This window comes from Mangifera indica, unplaced genomic scaffold (genome assembly GCF_011075055.1).
Source record: "Mangifera indica cultivar Alphonso unplaced genomic scaffold, CATAS_Mindica_2.1 Un_0153, whole genome shotgun sequence".
In the NCBI taxonomy this organism is placed as follows: Eukaryota; Viridiplantae; Streptophyta; class Magnoliopsida; order Sapindales; family Anacardiaceae; genus Mangifera; species Mangifera indica.
The window spans coordinates 16,000-31,415 of NW_025401245.1; the positions used below are offsets into that span (position 1 = coordinate 16,000).

At 33.2% G+C, this 15,416-nt stretch overlaps 2 protein-coding genes, 1 long non-coding RNA gene and 1 pseudogene across 4 annotated transcripts; 2 read left to right on the forward strand and 2 right to left on the reverse strand.

The window, feature by feature from the left end:
• The first annotated feature begins 156 nt into the window (after positions 1–156).
• Positions 157–3,475, forward strand: LOC123208196 (proteasome subunit beta type-4-like). Its single transcript, XM_044625581.1, has 7 exons — positions 157–314; positions 408–472; positions 604–680; positions 2,204–2,333; positions 2,441–2,600; positions 2,701–2,886; positions 3,129–3,475. The coding sequence occupies exons 2-7, from the start codon at positions 411–413 to the stop codon at positions 3,240–3,242; spliced, it is 729 nt and encodes a 242-aa protein (XP_044481516.1). The 5' UTR covers positions 157–314; positions 408–410; the 3' UTR covers positions 3,243–3,475.
• Positions 3,476–3,658: 183 nt separating this feature from the next.
• Positions 3,659–5,400, reverse strand: LOC123208197. Of its 2 annotated transcripts, none has more exons than XR_006500719.1 (2): positions 5,222–5,400; positions 3,659–4,325 (listed from the first exon to the last, which is right to left on the reverse strand). It is a non-coding gene; the product is annotated as an uncharacterized LOC123208197 (long non-coding RNA). The 2 variants fall into 2 exon arrangements; XR_006500720.1 differs by having other exon boundaries at positions 3,659–4,611.
• Positions 5,401–13,217: 7,817 nt separating this feature from the next.
• LOC123208200 lies at positions 13,218–13,899 on the forward strand. Its single transcript, XM_044625589.1, has 2 exons — positions 13,218–13,462; positions 13,545–13,899. The coding sequence occupies exons 1-2, from the start codon at positions 13,371–13,373 to the stop codon at positions 13,756–13,758; spliced, it is 306 nt and encodes a 101-aa protein (XP_044481524.1). The 5' UTR covers positions 13,218–13,370; the 3' UTR covers positions 13,759–13,899.
• A 457-nt stretch (positions 13,900–14,356) lies between these two features.
• On the reverse strand, positions 14,357–15,416 carry LOC123208198 (annotated as a pseudogene).

Genomic DNA, 15,416 nt, shown 5'->3' on the forward strand with positions numbered 1-15,416 from the left:
AATTCTGTTTCCTATCCTTGTTTCTTAAGGTTTATTTTTATGTACGTAACACTCTTGATGGAAGTACTGCTCTCCAGATTAAGAGCCATGGATCAATTATCAAGGAGTCTTGGGGAGGTCTTTAAGAATTTTCAAAGCTTTGGGGGCTCTCAATGTCAAAAAACTCCAGGGAGGAATTCTTTTTAAGTGATCTTTTCTTGCACTAAAAGAAAAACTCCCTCCTTCTTACAAAACCTGAAATCACCAGATCGGTAGCATCGGCTCCGCTTTTCGTTAACAGCTCTCAATTACTGTGAATCCAACGTCAAATTAGTGTAAGTTCCTACTCTTGTTTCATCATTTTCTGTCTCACAATTTCTCCGGTTTAGGTCCTTCACTCAAAACGCTATCTTCCGATGTTTATGCAGTTAATGGAATCTAACCAAGCCACACACGGCCTTATGGGTTCGAACGACAACATTCAGAGAACTCAGTACTATTCCATTTTCGTTCCCTCTTTATTTATGTTTCTGTGTCTTAGACCTAGGAGTGAAAGAACGAGGATTAAGCATTTCGTGGAAAACCCTATATAATTTTTTTCTTTTATTTATGAAAAAATTTCAGGTATCCATATGTGACTGGTACATCCGTAGTAGCTTTGAAGTACAAAGATGGGATTTTGATGGCCGCTGACATGGGAGGTTGGTTCATATGCTCATCATTTACATTTAATTTTTAATATTTTGATTTAGCACACTTGTTTTTTGATCGTGCTGTATTTTTGTTTTGGGTTTGACATGAAGTTTTTCCTAGATAATTATTCGCTGTTCGTTTGTTTAATTGGGGACCAGTAATTATAGTAAATGGAGAATGGGTGAGCTTCAATGATCCTACTTAAGTTTTTGAGGGTTGCAGCATAGAGAGAATAATCTTAATTATTTCTTAAATTTCAAAACTCAAAGGATTAGTTTCAAGACTCGGGAAGCCTTACTGTTGTTATTAGCTATTGAGTTGAAGTGTCTCTATTGCTCTTTCGTCTATGATATCGACTCTCATGCTAGATAATGCTGCTTTGATTAGTATCATGTAGCTCTCACTAGTTCCAAAGTTTTGGTGGATTTTTTTGCATCGAATATCTATGATAGGAAGACTGAATTTTTTGAAGATACAAGTTGCTTCCATTTTTTTTTCTTTTGGTTTATCTTATCCTTTATAGAGCTTAAGATTTAGGTTTACATTTTCATTCTTTTTCAAAATGCTTGATAAAATTTTTTAAAATTGGGAATATGTTGCCTAGTTGCATAGGCTTGGGAATGTTTATCATGCTATTGAGTTTCGGCCTAAAATAAAATGATTATTCCTCAACTGAGTATTATTGGTGAAACAATGGTCATTTGACAAATAGTTAGGGTGCTTTTATCCATCTATCAAATTTTGATTTTTGTGTTATTATCAGAAATGATTCTTGTCATGGGAAACTTAAAAAAATGCAGTAAATAGTTTCTAAAATGTTCATGATATGTGTGAAATATTTTTAAGTTCCCAGGAAATCTCAATATTTATTACTTCTCTTCCTTTTACTTCTATTTTTGATGAAAAAATCAAAACTAAAATTCATATTATTTGGGCCTTTGACTTAGTGCAAACTAGTTGACATGTTTGTGTTCTCAGTCCCTTGATTTATTATACAAGCATAATCAATGTGCCCTTTTTCATGGCAACATTTTTTCTGCCTCTTCTAGTTTATGAACTACTATTCCTATATGTTAACCGCAGTAAGCTTTCATCAATGCTAAAGAGTGTGTGTGTGTGTGTGTTATCATAAAAGTTGTTTCTATCATCCTTTCTTTTGTTGCTTGTGTTGTTTCTTATATTCTTCATTGATAAGCTTATCTCTGAGCTGTGCCCTTATTTTCCTTATGTGTTTTTTCCACATGCCTTCGGTACTTCTGAATTCCATTTTTGATCTACGTCAGTGGTAACATGTCTGTTTTGTATTGTGTGGAAAGGTTACTGGCTAACCAGATCTTACTTTTCTCCTAATGAAAAAAATTGTTGTGATTTACACTTTCTATATTATTTTGCTTTAACTAACTCAGAATTGTCTTCTACTTCTATAGAATTGTTTGAAATTCAGAGTATTTAGGATCCTTTTGTCATGTCATTTCTGCCATTTTAAATAAAAAGAATGACTTATGTGCTTGTATAATAATGTAAAATGCAGGTTCCTATGGGTCCACATTGCGATACAAGACTGTGGATCGGTTGAAGCCAGTTGGAAAGCATTCTCTTCTTGGTGCAAGTGGAGAGATAAGTGATTTTCAGGAGATTTTGCGATATCTTGATGAGCTTACGTAAGTAGCATTGTTTTATTTAGAGAAACGAAAAACTTGGTGTTATTAGTACTTGTTCTGTTTGAAATAACTATTGGATTTTTGGTTTTGGATGTTTGATTTTGCAGCCTGTATGACAATATGTGGGATGATGGAAACTCTTTGGGGCCTAAAGAAGTGCACAACTATTTAACCAGGGTCATGTATAACAGGCGTAACAAATTTGACCCTTTGTGGAACTCACTTGTGCTTGGCGGAGTGAAAAAGGGACAGAAGTATCTTGGGATGGTAAGCCATTGTTATATCTGAATGGTAATGATCAAAAAGAAAAAATTGGGTATTTTAAATGGTTTGTCAATGACACTTCTTTATTTCTGTGACTTTCTAGGTCTCGATGATTGGGGTCAACTTCGAGGATAACCATGTAGCAACTGGGTTTGGGAATCACCTTGCACGACCAATCCTTCGTGATGAGTGGCATGAGAATTTGAGCTTTGAAGATGGTGTCAAGTTACTTGAAAAGTGCATGCGTGTGCTCCTCTATCGCGATAGATCTGCTGTCAATAAATTGCAGGTTTGTTATGACCTTAAATTCTCATGTAATAACTAATCATTTGTTCAGTGATATTCTTGTTAATCGATCAAATTTATTTTTAATGCTATAATTGAATCTTTCTGCAATATTATCTGGGTGCACTGATATAATTTTTGGAACCAACTTCCTCAAACTTTAGACACCTTGTTTACACTGTAAACTATTTTGGTATCAGAGAAAATGTGTCTACAAAGTGACTTGATTTCTTTGAATGTTTTCAGATTGCTAAGATCACTGAAGAAGGTGTGACAATATCCCAGCCTTACTCACTGAAGACCTTCTGGGGATTCTCTGCTTTTGAGAATCCAACAGTGGGTGCTGAGGGGTCATGGTAACTGACATGGGATAAACTTCTTTGAAATTTCTTTCCCTGTATTTCTTATGGAGTCGGACAAAAAAATACGGGGAATTATGCATCTTTACTTTTGTTCAAAGGGTTGCTTGTGAGCTATGATATGTCCTATGACAGACCAGATCCGCTGATTGTGGAATCCTGTCTTTGTGAGAACAGGGGATTTTATGATATCTTTTAAAACATTAAATGCCCATTTCTTTCTTGGTTTTGACCTTTTACAGCGTACAACAGGTATTGACTATGATATATATAACAGAATAGGAAGGAAATTGATTTGTTTGGTCTTTATTTTGTGTGTTTGATAAATCATCCGCTGCTTTATGAGAAATGGAACTAAATCATCAACCCAACAACTGAAGTCAATTTCCAGGTTGAGGCAAGAACCGGATTCATGAAATAGAAATGGCTGGCAAGTACGGTATTATTTGTCTATACAATGACGTGTGCAATAGCAGTATAATTCCCAACCACGGTATAGAAATGGGTTATTGGTAAATAACATTTTAACCTTCATGAAATAGCAACCCGGCATTGCATCTGAGATAGTGGTTTGTCACCCTCCCAAGCACTCGGTAAAATTAGCAGTGCAAATTGCAGACAGTGTGTAGTGTTCGATACTCTTTCTCTATACTTGAATGGATAAATCTTTTTTTTTCACCTAAATTGGTGGAAATTGACCCTGACACATGTACAGTGAATTAACTCATTATATTGCACCCTCATACGCTCCCACATTCTCTTTCTTAACCTCCCCTCTTTCTTTCCCTTCTTGTTCTTTTTCTTATTCTTCTCTTTCTCTTTCTTCTGTTTCTCATTTTTCTTATCATCTCGTAAGAAAGTTTCCTTTGAACAATTTTGGGTCAGTCCATCATTCCATCTCGTTGTTTCTTCTGCTTCCGTCATAGTAGTTGCCTCGGATTTTGTGGCCTCTTGAGCTGCAACAACCTCGCATGCGGACAACACTTTCTCTTTTGTTGATGCCACTGTTAGCCGTCGAGCTCCCTCTCTTATAACTTCAAAAGAGTACCCTCTTCAGACGGATACCCTTTGAGGAGAACACACACTGGAAAAGGAAGCTTTAGTTTACTTAAACTCAAAATTATATATAAAACTCTATAATTAAGTCGGAATAAAACATCAATTAAAAAGAGCATCAACCTACATGTCCTAAAATTAGCAAATAAAAGGTGTTTAATAAACCATATGAAAATAATATCATTAGAAAATGTGCATGAGAAGAAAAACGTTACATATACATAAACACAAATATATTAACATTAGAAAATTTTCCCTCATGCAAACCCCACTTGACGGAAGCTCCTCCTACCACTACCACAATCATCTGCTATCTGTAAAATATAAAAAAGAACGAATGAATGGTAATATTTAGTAAGTATTTCATCTTTCAGGTGTCTTAAATTTCCCATACAGTGATTTTCTCTCACTATAATTTGGATGACTTGATATGTTAAACTCATTTAAACACTATAAAAGCATGTAAAAATCCCTTTCAAAAACTTCATTTTGCTTGCATTGCTAATCGAAGTTGGTTGTCGATGTATAAACACCTTAGTCACATAAGAAAAATATAATCCCTTGCAGTCCCTTTTCCCATATACATATCATCATAGACTGTCAATCTCACCCTAGTGTAGGTGTTCCTTATAGTGAGCATTCGTATTAAACATCTAACCAACCTTACGAGGAATGCAATTCTTGCCATTCTTAATCACCAAAAAAAAAAAACACTTCAATTCTTTTTTCATACACACAAATCAACATGAATATCAATAACACAACTTAGATATGACAGCGAGATTTAGCCAAAAGGGAAAAAATAAGAAAGATAAATCTATGAATAATATTTTATTAGCTCCTGTAAATAGAGCTAACCATCTCGAGAAAAAACCTTTTGGTAAAAAATTAAATAAATAAACAAAGAAGGGCACTTGAACCAACCTCAGCTGAAAAAAACTTTGTTCTTCTCTTGAAGGCTTGCTATGGTACGCAGCACACAAGGTTTTCTATGCAAGAGAAATGGTTCCGGCAGCCAAGCTCCGGTCAAAAGATGAGCATGGCTGCATGGATGACGGTGCCATCTCCCCTGCACAGCAAACATTTTGGTACTTATTATCATCATCTCTCTCTCAAAGCAGATGCTTTATATACACATAAATGCACATGGAAGTAAAATATTTTCCCCTGGCGCTCAGAATATTCACTTTAATTCAGACTGGCTCCACCTGAATAGTCTAAACAATAATGAGACATTGAAGCTTCTTGGACACAAGTCGACTGGGCCATTTGCATTTTTTTATAAACGTGGCTACGATTGGCGATTAGGCTGCTAATATTCTATTATCAATGTGGAGACTCTGTGATGTCAGCTCTTGTAGGTCAGCTAGGCTGGCTATGGTGTCACTTAAATTTCTTTTGTAATGTAATTTAAATAAACGACTCCATGATCGCCGGATAATAATTGAAAAGTTTCATGCAGATATGGGTTTAAATATCCTTATCTAACGAAATTTAAAATTAAATTTTTAATTTTTTTAAATTAAAAAAAAAAGAGAAAATTTAGATATATGTTGGTCACCCTATGGATCTTCATGGCATGAAAGGAGAAAGCGAGGGGACTTATTTCCGCCTAAGTTTTAACATATTTTTAAAGTCACATCTACAAAATTTAAAAAACTCAAAATCTTATCTATAGATTAATTGTCATTGAAATTTTTTGTTAGAGACAAGAAAAAAATTATTATTTTATTAATAATATTAAAAAAATATAAAATTTATTATATTTCCCTCCTAAATTTTAAAAACTAACAATTCTATACATGTCAAAAGTTTTCTAACTTTAAAAAGTCACAATTTGCTCCTCAAACCTAAGGTTTTTCCTTCACCTCTCTGGCCATCATCTCCGATGTCGAGGACCTCTTCTCTCAACTTTGAAACATTGGCTGACGGACGACAGAACACAAAGACCTCCCCTCTCTAGAGCTCTTCATCATTTGGTCTCTTCGTTAGAGATGAAAAGATCTAGAGAAAAGAGATGTTGGCCAAAGTTTTTTGGTAGAAAAAAGAGGTCGTCGACATTGGATATGATGACTGGAGAAGAGAAGAAAAAAATATAGGTTTAGAGAGAAAAATGTGACTTTTCAAAATAAAAAAAACTTTATATAAGAGTGAAATTATTAGTTTTTAAAATTTTAAAAAGAAAATATAATAAATTTTATATTTTTAATATTATTAAAAAATGATGATTTTATTTTTATTTTTAATAAAAATTTTAATAAAAATTAATTTATAAATAAAATTTAAGTTTCTTAAATTTCATAAAAATAAGTTTAAAAATACGTCAAAACTTGGAAGTCATTGGCCAAAGGATAATTTCAGTGTGCTGGGGGGAGAAGAAAAGCCTTCCGTTTGACACCATCAGATTGTCATTTGTCTCATCACACCTTTCAAAGTCGTACATATTCTATTGGACGTGCTCACTACATTATTGCATTATTAAGAAGAACAATTGCTTCTTTACCAGTGGCCAGCTCAGCTGTTTTTGTTTTTCTGAAAGTGAACTGGCAATGCCTTGCACCTCAGTAATCATATATTGGCCGGCGTTTATTGTCATGTGACAAACAACTACTCGTCAGCACGCAATATTTCAGCAGTTTGACACACCATTGGCCAGCGTTTATTGTCATGTGACAACCAACCAGTCGTCGGCACTCAATATTTCAGCAGCCTGACACACCATCGTGAGTTTGTGATCAATTCCCAATTTCCACCCCTTAAGCACATACAATCGTAGCGGAGAATTATAATGAATGTCCAAAATTAGAGGGTGTTAAGGAAAATTGTTCAAAACTGTAAGGTTTAACAAAAATGCCCTTAATTTGAGAAATAACCAAACTGTCTTTATATATAAACCCCACATTTTCTACGGATTTACTGTTTAAAATCAAAAAAAATTTAAATCTCCCTTCGGTCAACGGGTTTTCATCTTTTCTATCGACTTTTTATGTTTTCTGACAACCGAAAATAACAAATAAGGATAGTACATCATCCTACTTCTTGTTTGAATCAATTTATTGTTAGGATTATTGAGATTTGAGGAAGATTTTGAGGTGTGAATATTTTGGGTTTCGATTTTGAACAATACATAAAATGTTTTGATTCTTAGTTGTTTTATTTGAATTTCTTGAGAGGTTTTGTGTTATTGGATGTGTCGATTTGATTTGTGTTGAAATTAGAGGCTGAAATATCGATTTTTAGCCAAAAAATGAGTTAGATCTATCGGTGTTGTGGTAATCTCCCACGGGCGCTCGTGGGGTGGGAGAAAAATTTAGCTTTTTCAAAATTTTAGGGGGAGGGGGAACAGTGGGAGATCACAAGGGTCCGTGGTAAATTTTACACTGAACCGTGGGGCAGTCTGTGAAAACCGTGGGTTGGGTGGAAATTAACTTTTTTAAAACTATAAGGTCTATATGAGACAAACTTTGAACGACCATAACTTTTGATCCAGGAGGAGTTACAACGCTTGTAATTTATCAACGCGAAGCTCGTTTCGAGCTTTATAACGACAACCTGCTTTGCTGGTTGCACCAAATTTGGAGGCCAAAATAAAACTGTTTCAGTGTGTATTATGCAGTTTTTTTATTTTATCAAACTTAAGATTTTTGATTTTTATGATTTTGAGTTTGTTTGTGACCGAGCTAGACTTTTTTGATATGTAGTTTTTAAATTTGATATTTGCAATTACAATGTGCTTTTTTAGACACGTTTTACAATGTAATTACGAAATTTTTGATCTATTTTTTGGTTTTCTCCTTCATAAACTATTTGAATGTGTAGTTTTCGAAATTCGAATCTATTTTTTTAGATTTTCAAGTGATTTTTTTATTATTGATATTATAGAGTATTTTAATAGATCTATTTATTCTTAACATGTTATTTTTCAATATAGTTTTCATGAATTGATCTTTTTCGATTCGAATTCAGAAATACGAATTTTTTCCTCCCGAACAAACCCGTAGTAATTGATATTAAGTAAAAATGAGAGTGAGAGTGAGTATTTAAGTGATATAAGAAGTGTATGTAATGTGAGTGAGAGAGTTTATATAGATATGATTAAGGGTAATTTTAGTATTTTTAAAAAAATTAGGGCATTTTTGCTTAGGCATAGAAAAAATGGGTATTTTTGCTTAGAAATAAGAGAAATGAACATTTTTACTTAATAAAAAGGTAAAATGGGTATTTAATATAATTTTCCAATCGTTGCGAACATACATGTTTTCCACTCTTTGTGACAGGAAGAATGTATCTCTTTCTAATAGGAGGAAATTTAAGTTGTTCGATTATGGTCACATATTCACACTCAGATAAAGTAGTCAGGTTTACATAATAAGCAATCAAATATAATTATTATCTTGTTGGCAAAATAAATTATGTCACATTCAATGCAAAATGATTATATCTCTCAGACAATACATTAAATGTAAGTGATTGAACTGTTCAGACAATATGTATTGCATTATATATAAAGTAATGATACTATATCCAACCATCTCCAACATGTGTTGATCTTGATGCTACACACGTCTCTTCTTAATTGAATGGCTATGTAGACTAAGAAAGCTTCTAAGCAACATGCACCGATGACAAGAGCACCCTCTCCACTTGAGTATAAAAATGAAGAAAGAAGCTAAGCTGAATGATATTTTTCTTTGTAATCTTTTTGACAATCTTTTTTAACCATTCTTTGCTATCACTCTCTAAATTCTCTCTCAGATTCATCTTATACTATTTTACAAAGCACTCATTGTAACTATTCTTAGTAATCATATGGTAAACGAAAGAGTAATTTAATCACATTGGACGTAGGCATTGCTTAGGTCATTAAACCACTTAAAAATATTTTTAGTGGATAGTTACGTATTACAAACACTCTTTTGGTAATTGTTCTTAGTGAGCATATTATAAATACTCTTTGATTGCTTTGTGTTTTACACACACATAGACATTCTCTATCACATTCTCATCACATTCACACGTAACATTCTTAGATAGCCACATCATCACACTGGTGCAAATTCACACATCAATAATTTTTGGTGTTCCAAAGAAGGCCCTCAAAAAGTTTTCTCTAGCTTCATAGCAAATTCATCATTTAAGTCTCAGTGTTTTTTTTGAACAATTGTTCTATAATTGTTCTTAGTGAGTGTATTCTAAACACTTTTTGATTGTTTTGTGTTTCACACACATACACGAACACTTTCCGTCATAATCTCATCAAATTCTCACATAACATCTTTAGATAGTTACATCATCTCATTAGTACAAATTTATGCATCAACAATTTTTGGTATAAAAAAAAAGACCCTAAAAAAAACTCTCTCTAGTTTTATAATAAATTTCATCATTTACTTTCCATATTTTTTTAATAATTATTTGGTAATTGTTCTTAAAATATATTCTAAACACTTTTTGATTCTTTGTGTTTCACACCCACGGGATGCTATCCATCACAATCTAATCACATTCACACGTAAGACCTCTAGATGGTTATGTCATTGCATTGGTGTAAATTCATACATCAACAATTTTTTTATGCTAAAGGGCCCTTTCATCATTTACTTTCCATATTTTTTGAATAATTATTCGGTAATTGTTCTTAGAATATATTCTAAACACTTTGTGATTGTTTTGTATTTCACACCCACGGGATGCTATCCATCACAATCTAATCACATTCACGCGTAAGACCTCTGGATAGTTGTGTCATCGCATTGGTGTAAATTCATGCATCAACAATTTTTTTATGCTAAAGGGCCCTCCAAAAGCTTTCTCTAATTCTACAGTAAAGTTCATCTTTTACTTTCCAGATTGAGATGTTGTCCCCTCAAGAATAGTTGTCTTTGACACCAAGTAGCTCACCTCCACAAGTAATCCTCTCAGGCAGTGGGTAGTCAACATATAATTGAAGGCCAACTAGTTACACCTCAAACTGAGGCCCGATTGAATGTAGCAATCAACAATCTAACCAATACTGTGGACACTTTGATCCATCATCCCTCCACCATTTGAACAATTATCATTGGAGCCCAGGTTTCTACCTAGTTTAATTTCATTTGAAAATATTTTCTAAAAAACCTTTATATGGCTTAGGTTAAGACAAAAATTTGACACATTACTCATATAAGTTACATATTACTTATGTATAGTTCCCTTTCTCTGCACATACTGTAACATGATTATGTTTTATCATGGACGCAAAGAAAATCTCATAAGTGTCTTTTATAGTGTTTTTCACGAAAACGTATCAACTTATAAAAAAAAAAAAAATCATATTTTCATATGTATTATCTAAAAACTAAATTGGGAAGACTATCCCGCACATATCTATTAGAACCTTACGTATCCTACCTAAGACATTAATTACCTCAACCCTCTATATTCAAATCCTCTTTTAATTTTTTTTTTTAATTACATACACAATAGACATGGCCAGTTAATTATCAGGACGAAGATCACCTTAACATCTGTCGTTCCTATTGCTTTTGCAATATAAAGAAAATTAAATTGAAAAGATCGTACTATTCAAAACCTAGTCATGAAGTCCCTTCAGTTTCTCTACCTTTTCACACCCATAATGCACTGCGCTCTTAATATAGAGAGGTTTTAATCACATCTTAACCCTAAATAATTGAGAAGAGAAAATGAACCTTTTTTAAGTGCTTTTGGGTCCAAATCCTATGCAGACAGGTCAAGTCTGTCGCTTAGAGGATTAGAATTCGTGGCTCCAAACCAGTGTGTAATGGGCCATAAAGGAATGTATATAAACTTCGTCCTGGAAAAGTATCCAAGGCCAAGTCCACTTGAATAATGACAGGGCTACGCAGCAATTGCAAACTGTTATTCAAATTATACTTGAAAGAATTCACATTCTTTACTCGGTACAATTCTTCAGCTCAATATCAAAGACCCCAAACTGCCCTGGAAGCAATGGTCAATTCTCTTTGTGGGGATGATTTTGACTTAACTGGCTCTATGGGTTCTATGATCTTGTTCACCACATGTTATCAATTTTTTTAAATCTGAGTCAGCTCATTATATTTGAAACTGAATCAATTATATTAAATAAGACAAATTTTAAATCTATAATTATTAAATTAAAATTAAAATTTTGATATATTATCAAAAAGAATTTAAACTGATACTTTTTTATATATAAATATATCATTTTTATTATTCAAACTATATGTATTAACGAAGATATATCATTATGTAACTGAATAATTTTAAATTAAAAATAAAATAATACTTATTCAATAATATATTACCGTTTGTGTATATGATATTATTTTTAGTTAAAAAAATAAAAAATAATCATAAATAAATGAATAATGACAAGGCAAGCTTGATGATACCAAGGAGGCGAGGCAGCAAAGCATATATGTGTGGAGACTATCACACTTCAAAAATTATCACACTACCATTTTTTTATATAATAAATTTATAATTGTTCATGCCTCTTAGAGACAAAAGCGAACAGCAAATAATTGTGAGCACGTTTGGATATTTTACCATAAAAGATTGAGACAACTCCGTCTCCGAGGGAACATTGGCAGGATGACCCAACATAGTTGTTTTCTTGAAAAGGGTCTCAGCCAATCACCTAATTCTATATCATTTCATGAAAGTGGGAAATACTATTATTTGGTGCAAACCCGGCACATCATTTTTGTGTATTTAGTTTAATTCTATGACCGAAGGATAGATAGAATTATGTCAATTTATTTTAAGTATATAAATAAAGATATATTTATATGAAAGTGTTTAGTTTAGATAATATTTTATTATTAAAATAAAAAAATTATTTTAAAGATATATTATTTAAAAGATTATTCGGTATAAATGATTATTATATTTGATAAAATTTGATAAATATAAATAATTATTGTATTTGATTAAAAGTAATAAAAAATATAAGTAAAATATTTTATTTAAATGTATTTGAATATAATTATTTTTAAATATTTTTATATTATTTGTTATATTAATTAAAAATAAATTTATTTTTGTCTCAAAAAATAACAAATAATAATAATAAAATTAAAATTATCTTAGTAATATTTTAATACTTAAAGTGAATATGATAATCAGATTATTACCTATATTACCTGTCATATCAGTATTGATAATAAAAGATTACCGTAACATTTTATTATTGATAAACTAAACAAGATAATATAAGTAATAAAAGATATATTATCAAAGTAATCTTTAAATCCTTGAAACCATACGACCTCTATGTGTTATCATATAATTGAATATTATTTTATCTTTAATTTAAAAAATATTTAATCATATGAGAATACACATCAAATTTATATTTATATATATATATTTAAAGTATATATATATATAATTTTATCGGTAAAAAGACCATCAAATTATGAGACCCTTATAATTTAGATGGAATAAAATTATAAATATAAATTTTTAACTTATAATTAAATAATATAATTATTTAGTTTTTTTATTTAAGAAAATTATTATTTTAATTTATATAAATAAATTTGTATATATACTATTATCCGTTCGGACAGCAGATGCACCAAAACAAATTTAAGCAATATCATATGTGAACCAGAAGCAGCGTCGCTGAATTCATTAATGTTGATATATCTACTCAATCAATATACAAACAAACAAAATAATATTCCTGTCCTTCCTTCGAACATCCATCAAACTGTAAATTTCACTTGTGCCGTTTGTAAAATCAGTTTTCCCTCCACTGTTAATCGCAAAGAGAAAGAATAAATGTTTTCTTCCTTCTGTTCTGTAGCCTTTCAACCACTGTAAAAGACAACAGTAAGTGGAATCTAATTACTGCATTTACAGTACAGAAAAAGGCAAACGAGGCATCTATACTATATCTACTATCGGTGCTTTTCTACAGTTACAATGATCATCAGCCCGTTTTGCTTTAAATGCCTTGGAAGTGAAAGAGAAAAGCCACAACCACAAACAAATTACAACTAGATCAATACCCATCACTTTGATTTTCCTCTATTCTTCTTAATTTCTTTCTCGATCCGAAAAAATGCTGTCCATGCTGAACCTTTACGGCTCCTATGGCCTTCCACTATGTGTTTCTGCTAACACTCAGTCTCATCATCTCACCCTCTCCAAAGAGTCTCTCTCTATTTCCCTCTAGCTTTGTGTACTGCAAATCATGCTATGAAAATTTTAAATTATGTGATGATTTTTTATGCAGGATGGCTGATCATGATCGCAGAAGGGAGGCTATGAAGAATAAGCAAAGATCACGAGGTAGAGGAGGAGTGCATGCAAATCAAGCGATGGGGATTGATGGAAACTGTGTGAGAGAAGTCGCAGAGATCACAGAAGGTGAGGTTGATGAAGATCTAGCTTATGTTTTGCGGGATCTGTTCGACATTTGTTCATCTTGTACAGCAAAAGCTGCATAGATTGTTAAAATCATTACAAATGCTAGCTGAAGCTTGAAAATTTTCTTTGACTATAGTTATCATCTTGATTTCTTTTATGTTTTGTTTTATTTCGATTATATGAAATTAAATATCCATTTAATTAAAGGTGTATTTTCCATTGCATGAGTGTGGTTGCAGACTTGTTTTTATTAATGTTGTGATGATGCTCGAGCCAATAAGGGTCTTTCTATCGAATAATGGTAACGTTAGGGGAGGTTTAATGGCCAGAAACAATCATAAACAGTTTCCTTCAAAGAACATTTTGTGCCTAGACGTGGACGAAGCCTAATAGCTTTGAACCAAGGTCCATACCCCTGTGAGAGAAAAAATTGTGAAAGGTTACTAAACCTTGACATATTCACCTACATACCTGGGAACTGAGAAGCATTCATTGGGCTCTCTTACCCAGAAATACATCTTCAAAAGAGAATTACAGCTACCAGACACGCTCAAAATATAATCAGCGAGGAAACTTTTGACATAGTTTAAACAATAGAATTATGTGATAGCAAACTACGTAAGAAGTCTAAGAGACGGGTCAACGATTTAGCAGAACTAAACTTAGTGAAGCATTAGGTAATAAATGAAGACCATTAACTTCGACCATTCAGAATACAATTCAACTTCACACCTAATTTTAAAGCTAGCATAAAAAAAATTAATATACGAAAAATCCCGACTTCCATTACACAAATTGAGCACTGCTCAAATCTAGAGGTTCTGTAATGGAAGCATATAATCAGAAAAGAAAAAAAAAAAACAAAATACAAAACAAAAACCCAAGACAAAATTCAGATTATAAGCCTAGCAATGGCAGACAGCCAAAACATCTCTCACTTCTTTTTAGCTGCAGATTTGGTGACCTCGGCACCTGTTGGGTCCTTCTTCTCAAAGTCCTTCATGACACCAACTGCTACAGTCTGCCTCATATCCCTAACAGCAAACCGACCAAGAGGTGGGTACTCTGAGAAAGTCTCAACAACCATGGGCTTGCTGGGAACCATCTTAAACATACCAGCATCACCATTCTTCAAGAACTTGGGCTCCTTCTCAAGCTCCTTGCCAGATCGTCTGTCAATCTTGGTCAAGATCTCAGCAAACTTGACAGCAATGTGGGAGGTGTGGCAATCAAGAACTGGGGTATATCCATTGCCAAGCTGGCCTGGGTGGTTCATGATGATGACCTGAGAGGTGAAGCTAGCAGCCTCCTTGGCAGGATCATCCTTGGAGTTAGATGCAATGTAACCACGCTTGAGATTCTTGACAGCAACATTCTTCACATTGAAACCAACATTGTCACCGGGAAGAGCCTCCTGGAGAGCTTCGTGGTGCATCTCAACGGACTAAACTTCAGTGGTCAGTCCAGAGGGACCGAATGTAACAACCATACCAGGCTTGAGGACACCAGTTTCCACATGACCACTGGAACAGTTCCAATACCACCAGTCCTGTACACGTCCTGAAGTGGAAGACAGGGGCTTGTCAGAGGGCCTCTTGGGCTCATTGATTTGATCAAGAGCCTCAAGGAGGGTTGGACCACCCTTGTACCGGTCAAGGTTGGTAGACCTCTCAATCATGTTGTCACCCTCAAAACCAGAGATGGGAATGAAGGGGATCTTCTCCGGGTTGTATCCAAC

Bases quoted from the DNA above. Each gene is read 5' to 3' on its own strand.
- LOC123208196 (XM_044625581.1), top strand. From the start codon at position 411: ATGGAATCTAACCAAGCCACACACGGCCTTATGGGTTCGAACGACAAC. The intron at 2,601-2,700 runs GTAAGCCATTGT...GTGACTTTCTAG, and splicing joins GACAGAAGTATCTTGGGATG to GTCTCGATGATTGGGGTCAA. The intron at 2,887-3,128 runs GTTTGTTATGAC...GAATGTTTTCAG, and splicing joins CTGCTGTCAATAAATTGCAG to ATTGCTAAGATCACTGAAGA.
- LOC123208200 (XM_044625589.1), top strand. From the start codon at position 13,371: ATGCTGTCCATGCTGAACCTTTACGGCTCCTATGGCCTTCCACTATGT. The intron at 13,463-13,544 runs GTCTCTCTCTAT...TTTTTTATGCAG, and splicing joins CATCTCACCCTCTCCAAAGA to GATGGCTGATCATGATCGCA.